This window comes from Triticum aestivum, chromosome 3A, assembly GCF_018294505.1.
Source record: "Triticum aestivum cultivar Chinese Spring chromosome 3A, IWGSC CS RefSeq v2.1, whole genome shotgun sequence".
NCBI classification, from domain to species: domain Eukaryota; kingdom Viridiplantae; phylum Streptophyta; class Magnoliopsida; order Poales; family Poaceae; genus Triticum; species Triticum aestivum.
The window spans coordinates 623112931-623123245 of NC_057800.1; the positions used below are offsets into that span (position 1 = coordinate 623112931).

A 10315-nucleotide genomic window follows, 5' to 3' on the forward strand; every position below is an offset into this window, starting at 1 on the left:
CATGTTGATTGAATTTTAATTAAATATTAATGGACTACGTGAAAGTGTATTTATTGAGGATGATATTGCAAAAGAATTTGTCAATTTGGATTTACAGATAAAAAGTTGTGACTGTTTGAAGTTCTAGGGTTTTTTTTGAAAATCTACCATTTAATTCAATTTAGGAGAAATTCGAGTGGATAATGTTTTGGATAAGTCGGGTGGCGTGGCAGTTTCGTATTGGCTGATACCGATTCGGTTTAAGTGGACTGCTATGGTGCGTGCGATCAAAATCTAACAGTCCAAATTAGATCTAGTGGTTAGGGTTTCGGTGGTTCACCACAATCTCTCCGAAGAGTCGCTAGAAAACACGTGCATGGGGGCACTATGCTCGGGAGTTGTGAGATATGGAGGGGTTTCCAGGGTAGCAGAGGGCACAGACATGCTCGGCGTTGCTCGAGGAGATCGAAGGTGGCATCGGCTGGCCTCGAGGGTGACGGAGACTCGTGGGGCGAGCTCACTGAAGTTCGGTTGCGTTGGCGGGGCTTCGGGTGATGAAGCAGTGCTCGGGATTGAGTGCCTAATGATGAACCAAATGGATTAGACGATGCACGTGATCAAGGTGAACACGATGGAGAAGGTCGTGGGGCAAGACACTCACAGTGTCGCTGAAGTTGAGGTCATAACGGCGGCGAGGCTCGGGCTTCATTGAAGTCGGGCATAGAGGAAGTTCATGTCGCCACGAAAGATGTCCAGGGGTCCACCGTTGTGCGGGCAGTCGAGTGGTGGTGGTGGTTGGTCTCGGGGTGACTGTACTCGCCGGAATCGACACTGGAGTTTCTAGGTCAGTGGCGGAGCTCGGGGGTTCACCGGCGAGGAGCCTGGTGGCGTTGTGAGGGGGATGCATAGGGGAAGTGGTGAGAGTGTCTGGGGCTATTTAATGGACATAGAGGTAGGAGCTGGCATGGACGGTATGTGCGAGAGGTGGAGATTGTGGTCGGTGTGCATGCGTGGGCGGTTGGAGGTTGGGGGTGACCCTGACTAGTGGGACCCACTGGTCAGCAACTTAGGGAGAGAGAGAGAGGGTGTGCGTGGGGTTGGGTTGTGGCTGGCTTAACTGGGCTAGCCTGGCTAGCTTGCTCGGCTGGGCATTTTTATTTTTCCATTTTTTGTTTTTTGTTTTGTCTTTGCCTTTTCATTTGAATTTGATTTGATTTTTCTATCCAAATAAAACTTTCCCTAATTTCAAATATGAATATTTATGCCAACATTTTATTTGGCTGTTTTGAGCATACGTTTTCTGCACTTTATTTTCCATCTTCAATTTCAATTTGGTTTAAACCCAAATATGTTTGAAATCCAATGGAAAATTTGGCAGAAGGTCAAGCCTATTATTTGGATATATGGGATTCACTCTCTTGCTAAATAAATGCAAGCCCCTTTTCATAAAAATCCCCATTTGATTTTTGAATTGATTCCAACCAATCCACTCCAATCATTTAGGAAAATTTATTAGCGCTTGAATATCATCTGGGTCTTATTTAGAATAGCCTTATGCCCAAATAAATATTTTAATTTTCAACCTATATTGGGATTCTGATTTATTCCCTAAACCTTGTAGGGTTGATTCTGTTTCTCCCAAATTTCAAACAAAGGTTTCAATCTGGCCATAGGGTCCTTGACTCTCTAGGTGAATTCAAATAGTGCAAACACGTCAACCATCAAGAAAATTCCTAGACAATATTTAGCTAGAGGCCAACAAGCATAGGTTTTCTTAGAAAAAATAATTCCCTCACAAATCTCCTAGCCTAATGCAATGATGTTGCATTGACCACACATGTGGGCAATATAGTGCGATCTGACATAGAGCGTCCGTGTTGTATCCTTTTTGGTGAGACATATTGATAGCCATATGTTACAAAATGAAGGGAGGAGATGATATAGGGGTGTGGGTGGACTAGGGTCCACAGTTTCACTATTTTAGGGAACCACGACCCTTTTCCCCATTAAAACCAAGCTTGTCGTGAGCTGCATTTACACCACACGCACTCTCTCTCCTCTTTCCCACACAAGATCTCCTCGCCCTCGAGTTTTTAGCCGGTTTGGCTCGCCGCCGCATCGCCTTCGCCGGAATCCGTCCGCTCTCGCACTCATACGAGGTAGGAATCATGGATCCACCCACTCTTTCCCTCGTCATCCTAATCTTAGACGTGTTTGATGTGCGTTGTATTAATGACAGATTTTTGCGAAATCTACGAAGCCGATCTGGGATATAAGTGGTTTTAAGGGAGAATACAAGTTCAATTTCTGTCAGGTGGTGTGGCGCACTTTAATTTTTGATATTATGATTCATTGATTTCATCTGTATGCTCGCGCCTCGACAAGGATTTCGAGGGCTAAGGTTTGGTCAGGGAGGGGTGGGGTGGGGGGATGCGGGATCTATCCCCGCATGATGAAATTGTTGTCGATTGGGAAGCAGAGTGGCTCGGTCTTCATGTTCTAGTTTTGTAAACATGTGTTTGTTAATTAGTAGAGTTAGGGGAACGAGAGACACAAGATGATGCATGTTTGTGCGGTGGTTCAGGGAAGTGCTTGGGCGGGTGGACATGCATCTTGGTATCCTCTAGCCATGATTTCCATATGGACCCCTCCCACCCTTGGTGGTCCAGCACACTTTAATTTTTTGTTATTATGATTCATTGATTTCATATGTGTGCTCGCCACGACAAGGATTTTGGGGGCTAAGGTTCGGTCGGGGAGGGGTGGGGTGGGAGGATGTAGGATCTGACCCCGCATGATGAAACGGTTGTCGATTTGGGAAGCAAAGTGGCCCATTCTTCAGGTTCTAGTCTGGTAAAGGTGTGTTTGTGAATTAGTAGAGTTAGTGGAACATGAGACACGAGATGATGCATGCTTGTGCGGTGGTTGGTGGAAGTGCTAGGGCGGGTAGAAATGCATCTTGGTATCATCTAGCCATTATTTCTATCTGAACCCCCCTTGTAGACCCCCTACGGTTTTTCTAATCCTCCAATTTTTGTTGATTTTCCACTCCTTGAAGGGACAATATGACATTTTTCTGGAACACGCAAGAGTTAGTATGACATTTTTGTAGAACACACAAGAGTCAGAATGAGATGTCTCGCAAAAAAGGGTATGAGATCAGTATATGCCACAATTGTTTTAACTATATTGGTGTAGTTGTGGTCCTTAGAGGCCCACTAGTGCACGACAAATTCTGGGCCTAGATTCCCTCTAGATGATCCAGGGCTCCAGGACAAAAACTAAAAGGTATACATGCATTTTAACATGCATGTCTCACTTTCTCCAAAAAATGCATGTCTCACTCTTTTTGCGTGTAGAATGACTTTACCTTTTGCCACCTATCTATTTTTTCCATTTTTGATGACACCACATTTGTCACCTCTATGAATTGAAGAGCATCGTGCTGTAAGACTCCTTGTACTAATCCATCCCCCGAATTAGAAACGACGATCTTGGCAGTAGTAGGCAGTGGCAAACGGCCACACGCGGTTTACTCATATACTTATCTCCCACGCTAACGTGCATAATGCTCAGTCGTTGGTACTGAGGCGTCTCAGTGGCAACCATCATCGGGTACCTATTGAATGGAACCAGCACACCCCCCGAGTTTGTCTCATATACCAGGCTTAACTTGTGGCCACATTTGGCGCTTTGGCAGTACCCTATCTATCCAGTACGAGACGAACTATCTACTAATGTATCTATCTATCTATAGCCCACCTTTTTCATCAATGACATGAATTCAATAGCTATCTAATGCTTTAATTGATGCTTATCTCTTGCATGCTGCATGCTATAAATAGGGGGAGCGGCACAAGACTGGACCACACACCAGAACCCACAAGAAAGAGTAGGTGAACGAGACCACAGTGGCAAGGAGAGATAGGATGGTGTCGGACATGAGCAAGGACGTGAATTTCTCCAAGGAAGAAGTCACCTCGCACCCGCGCGTTCTCGAAGGTGAGGAGCAGACGATTGCACCGGCACGGCAGTCTTCCATCTTCGCGCCAACATTGGACGAGCTGCAATACTCTATGTGCGAGGCAGGGCACAACTTTGGGTCCATGAACATGGACGAGTTCATGAGCAACATATGGAATGCCAAGGAGTTCCAAGAGGCGACCGGTGGTGTCTTGGTGGGCATGGAGGTGGCTCCGGTGGTGGGTGCTGATGGAGGCCGAGGTGGCGAAGATGCAGGAGGAAGCAACCAAGCCCGACAGGAGTCGTTCTCCTTGCCTCCCCCGCTATGCCGGAAGATGGTGGAGGAGGTGTGGGCTGAGATCAACAGGGAGACCCGCCTGGTGCATTCCCAGCCTCAGTCCGCGCGGCCCTCGCCATTGATTCCCGTCGAACCACCGGCGGGGAATGGTGGTGGGGTCGCGGCGAATGAACAGCGGGGGACGCTTGGAGAGATGACGCTAGAACAATTTCTTGTCAAGGTTGGTGTGGTCCGAGGATCTGGCACTGGCGGCCAAGCACCTGTGCCGGTCGGCATGGTCCATGGACAGATGAACCCTGCACCGGCCAACGACATGTTCCAGGTGATGGGCGATGGCATGGTGTACATCCCCAACGGGTATGCAGGGATAGTCGTGGTGCCGCCACCACCACCTCCTCAAGGTGGGGTGGGTATCGTGAGCCCAGGGTCGTCGGACGGGAGGAGCACCATGATGGAGGTTGACATGATGAACTGTATGGGCGACAAAACGATGATGGATAACAGCGGCGCGCGGAAGCGCGGCGCTCCGGAGGATCAGTCCTGTGAGGGGAGCATCGAGCGCCGCCACCACCACATGATCAAGAACCATGAGTCAGCCGCACAATCGTGTGGCAGGAAGCAGGTACTTACTTGGCTGCCAAAATTGTTGGCTTTATGCAATGCCATTTCTGCAATGGTGGTAACTGGTAACAAGGTTGGTGACACTTACACTCTCTGTCTTTCTTAACCGGACAGGCTTATACCAAGGAGCTTGAAGCCAAACTAAACCACCTCAAGGAGGAGAACGCTCGTCTGAAAGCTGAGGAGGTACGAAGTTGCTTACCAATGAAAACCATGAGAAAATTCAGTTTTCTTAGTATTTCCAGTTCTTACCGTTACTAAACCGTTCCACCATTTTGTTGCAGAAGACGATTTTGCTGACCAAGAAACAAATGGTATGTACATTTTCCCACCATCATGTGGTAATTCTCCTACACTCGCCATCACTTGCCAATTGCTTGTGACAATCTAAATGCTAGGTCTTCAAATAGTCAATGTGTGTGTGCTGATGAAAACACCTTGTGGCTGTGATCTTTTATTTCTTACAGCTAGTGGAGAAGATGATGGAGCAGTCCAAGGAAAATGTGAACACCAAGAAGGGTGGCACCCTGTCGCGGCGCTGCGCTAGCTGCATCTGGTGATAGGTGACCCACCATTCAGCTTCCATAGTCATGCTGGCAGGAGGATGAGAATGAATAATGGTTACCTTTCCTTTCTAGAGCGGGGTGGTATCGTAATTTACTAGTAGTACCTAAAACCCATAAGGACCCAAATGTCAGTGTTTTTCTGGTCAAGCAAGTGAACTTATGTTGTTGTTACTGTTTATAGGTATATAGGTTTGTCAGAAACTTCAGGAAAATGGAACAAAAGAAAGTTAGCAATATGTTTATGTGTAATAGCACTTTAATATGATGTGATGCAATGTGTGTGGTCCATTTCTGATGGGGTCATTGCCTTTGTTCTTTTTTGAAGATTTGGATATGACACGCGAGTTGAGTTTAGTCACGTAGGCACACTTTTTCGCATCGGTGAAATTTGAGCCATTCAAATAGTTTTTAAATCCAGTGAAATTTGAGCTATTCAAATAAGTGGTCACATGGGATCCCATGAGACTTGACGATGATCCCCGTTCGCAACGCTTGGGTAGTCGATTCCCTTTCCCCTCCATCGTGGCTCACTCCTTGAGGGTCCGGATAGCCTTGAGTTGCGCTTCCCAGTTGGCCAACCATGATGTCAATCATCAACCTTCATACTCTTACGGCTATGCATCAGAGGCCAACGGTGATCCTCTTTTTCTCAGAAAAATCCTCCTACACTTACCAACATTTGCGAATTGCTTGCAAGAACCTAATTGCCAAGTTTGAAAACAGTTAATGTGTGTGTTGATGGTAATACCCTATGGCCGAGATATTTTTACAGATGGTGAAGAAGATGGAATAGTCAAAGGAGAACATCAATGCCAAGAAGGGTGACGCCCTGCTACGGTAGTTGCATCTGGTGAATGGTGACCCACCATTCAACTTCCATAGCCTTGAATCTGGTTGTCTTGTGTGTTTGATGCAACTACAACAAAAATGGTGGTGCTGATAGCAGTTACGTTTTCTTTGCAAAGAGGGATGATATATTAATTTACTAGTGGTACCTAAAATCCATAAAGACCCAAATATCAGCGTTTATCTAGTCAAGCAAGTGAACTTGTGTTATTGTTACTATTTGTAGGTGATGATGGGTTTGTGAGAAAAACTTCAAACAAATGGAAAAAATTTAGCAATATGTTGATGTGTACTCCGAAAGTCCCTTTCTACTTCTGAGCTTAATTGAGCTCAGGATGAACGGTAAATTAAACAAAATGAAAATACGTCAATAAACTCTGAATTTTTTTGGGTGTAAACTTTGACAAATGTTCTCAGTGCTTGTAAATTTCATCCCGAAATAACATTCAATTTTTTGGCATGACTTTCGCAAATTTTATTTCGGGATGAAATTTGCAACCATGAAAACATTTGTCAAAGTTTGAACCTGGAATAATTCATATTTTTTTCTTTTTTGATTTTACTGCTCATTAGAGAGCATATGAGGTCGGGACTAGATACTCTGTGTCTTGTGTACTCGCGCTTTAATATGATGTGATGCTATGTGTGTGGTCCATTTCCGGTTTATGTTGGAGTCTTTGCCTTTGTTATCTTCTGAAGAAGTGGAGATGACACACGAGTTGAGTTTAGTCACATAGTGCATCGGAGGCTAGGAGTGATCCTCCTTTTCTAAGAAAAAAACCCTCATGCAATTACCGTCATTTGCTAATTGCTTGCAACAACCCAATAGTCAAGTCTTAAAATAGTAAACGGGTGTATGTTTATGGTAACACCATGTGGTCGTGATTTTTTTACACCCGACGTTGAAGATGATGGAACAGTCCAAGGAGAATGTCAACACCAAGAAGGGTGGTGCCCTATTGCGGCATTGCGACAGCTGTTACTAGAGAATGGTGACACGCCATTTTGCTTCCATTGTTGTGTTGGTAGGAGGATGAGGAGGAACTGCATTCTGGCCATTTTGTGTGTTTGATGCAACTACAACGAAAATTTAGTAGTTACCTTTTCTTTTTGAAGGGGGGTGGTATAGCAATTTATTAGTAATACCTAAAACCCAGAACAACCCAAATGTCAGTGTTTATCTAGTCAAGCAAGTGAACTTGCATAGTTTTTACTATTTATAGCTAATGATGGGTTTGTTAGAAACTTCAGACATATGGAACAAAAGAAAATTAGCAATATTTTGATGCGCGCTCGTGCTTTAATATGATGCGATGCTATGTGTGTGGTGCATTTCGGATGTGTGTGTAGGAGTCTTCTCCTTTGCTTGCTTATGAAGAAGTGGAGCTGACACACATTACTCACGCAGGCACACTTCGCTACATCAGTGAAATTTAAGCATTTAAGTAATGTGTACATCTAGTGAAATTTGTGCTATTCAAATCAGTGGTTACGTGGGATCCCGTGAGACTTGACGGTAGTCACCCATTGCAATGCTTGGGAAGTCGATATCCTATCCCCGCCATCATGGCTCGCTTCTTGAGAGTCTGACTAGCCTTTAGTTGTTCTCCTTGGTTGGCCAACTATGACGGCGATCATCAATCCTCATACTCTTGAGCTATGTGCATTGGAGTCCAAGGGTGATCCTCCTTTTCTAGGAAAAAAACCCTCCTACACTTACCACCATTTGCCAATTTCTTGCAACAACCTAATTGGAAAGTCTTAAAATAGTTAATGTGTGTGTGTAGATGGTAACACATGTGGTCATGATTTCTTTCACATCTGTTAGAGAAGATGATTGAATAGTCTATGATGAACGTCAACACCAATAAGGGTAATGCCATGTCGTGGCGCTGCAACAACTGCATCTGGTGAACGGTGACCTTCCATTCAGCTTCCATAGTTGTGCTGGTAGGAGGATGAGCAAGACTTGCATTCTGGCCATTTTATGTGTTTGGTGCAACTACAATGACATTTGTGGTGTTGATAGTAGAGTTACCTATTTTTCGGAGTGGGGTGGTATAGTTGACGGTGTCCTGGACAAGGGGATACTCACCACGTCGTCTCCCGACTAGTGGGTCAGGCCGAGGACCCCCATGGCGGTTCACTATTGGGCCAGTTCGGGCAACCCATGCCGCATACAAGGGAGATTCCACAAGGACTTGGCGACCAGGACAAGGACTCTCCTAAACCCTAGGCCTCCGGTGTGTTATATAAACCGAGGCCAGGCTAGTCAATAGATAATCCCATATTCATTAGATCAATCGCGTGGTAGATACATGTACTCTGTACTACACCCTATATGAATACAATCAAAATCAGGACGTATGGTATTATCTCTTCGAGAGAGCTCGAACCTGGGTAAAATCCTGTGTCCATGTTACCATCGTTCCAAGACGCCTAGCTTAGGACCCCTACTATGAGATATGCCATATTTGACACCGACATTGGTGCTTTCATTGAGAGCCTGTTGGGTGATAGCCATGGACCGATGGGATGATCAGGTGATATATTTTCAGTCAGATCTGTTCTATGTAAATTATCATTTCTATAGATTATTGTTGTCGCCTCGTACTATTTGTTCGCAGTGCTAGATCAAAATCAAAAAAACTTCTAGCGGTCATGCCCGACGATCCGCGATACGACAGATCCGAGCTGTTATGGAGCTACTAGTAGCAGACCTAACCGATGACGACGAACTACACCTGCATGGCCATGGTGGGTTCAAAGAAGCATGCGGCAGCCTAGTTTTGGAGTATTTGCTACGTAAAGGTGGGTTGGCCGACATGGATTTTGACCGGCAGAGGCGTACAGGGAAGATTACATCTTTCCTTCCTCTAATTTGTTATTTACCATATTAAATCATATGCTTGGAGGGAGGCTACACTTTTGGGTAGTTGTCTCTACATGTACATTTCGCGTGTGCTAGTCCGGTTTGACTTGATGTGTTCTTACGTGATGCTGTCGGCTCCAAATCCTCTATACCTGTTAGCAGATGAATCATCAGGTGCCATGGTTCCAGTTAATTACTCTGTACGAATTATTTGTCCAGAGTATATCCTTTTTGCTGGTGTGCTTTCTTTTCTGTATGTAGACTACAGCGGCCGACATATCTCAACGATCCGGCATCCTGGCATTAACAGTGGCCGCGCCATGCCGCCGACTCCTCAAGCTGATGTCGTCGTCCTAGCCGAAGGGTTCCAGATGAGGTGCAAATGCAGGCAGCCAACTAGATTTGCTATACATGGGCCAAACCCAAGGAAAAAGAAAATCCAGTCCGCCCGGCGATGCTCAGCCCGAGGATACCGTGGAGCTAGCGCATTGGTACTAGTACTATTCCTAGATGCAAATCCATGAGCACCCACATGTGTCTCTTCGTATTGCTACAACAAATAAACCAGGAGCTATTAATCCTAGTAATTTTTGCTTGCTTGGGTTTATTTTTCTTGAGAAATTATTACTCTGGTTTGTTCCATCTTCTATACACACGACTATCAAATGGTTGCCGCATTAACGATGGTTGTGTGATGGTTCGGTCAGTTTCCCATCCGCAGTTCAGTGAACGCCTCATCAGGGACTCGGATCGCCCTGTGAAATCAGGCTTTGTCACACCGATGCCCCGCATCAACATTGGCTTCGACGCCAGGCCACATCTCTTTAAAAAAATATTTTGCGTAAATTAATTATGCGAGGATTTTTTATATGTATTTATATTATTATTTTTTTGGACTGCTCTATTTTATATGTGTAGGTAATCGACTTCGACTGTGTCACGCGGTCTCTTCGGCAAGTCGACATTATCGTCCCAATCGGCATAAATCGGCCCGCGTGATCACCTTGTGGGTCGAATTGCCATACCGACATGTTCTGTTGCCTCGGGGACTTCGGGATCGCTGAAAGAGCTCTACCTCATCGGGTGTTCGGCACACGGGCCATATTTCTTTTATTACTCACTTTGCATAAATTATTAATTATGCAACAATTTTTTTTAATTTATTATTAT

At 45.1% G+C, this 10315-nt stretch overlaps 1 protein-coding gene across 3 annotated transcripts; it reads left to right on the forward strand.

The window, feature by feature from the left end:
* Window positions 1–1976: 1976 nt before the first annotated feature.
* Window positions 1977–5715, forward strand: LOC123062667 (bZIP transcription factor ABI5 homolog). 3 transcript variants are annotated; one of them, XM_044486289.1, is made up of 6 exons: window positions 1998–2138; window positions 2219–2293; window positions 3825–4862; window positions 4976–5047; window positions 5146–5202; window positions 5329–5715. In XM_044486289.1, exons 3-6 carry the CDS (start codon window positions 3909–3911, stop codon window positions 5419–5421), a joined length of 1176 nt encoding a protein of 391 aa, XP_044342224.1. In that variant the 5' UTR covers window positions 1998–2138; window positions 2219–2293; window positions 3825–3908; the 3' UTR covers window positions 5422–5715. The 3 variants fall into 3 exon arrangements, with proteins under 3 accessions (XP_044342225.1, XP_044342224.1, XP_044342226.1); XM_044486291.1 differs by having other exon boundaries at window positions 1999–2138; window positions 5146–5175; XM_044486290.1 differs by lacking the exon at window positions 2219–2293 and having other exon boundaries at window positions 1977–2138.
* Window positions 5716–10315: the final 4600 nt, after the last annotated feature.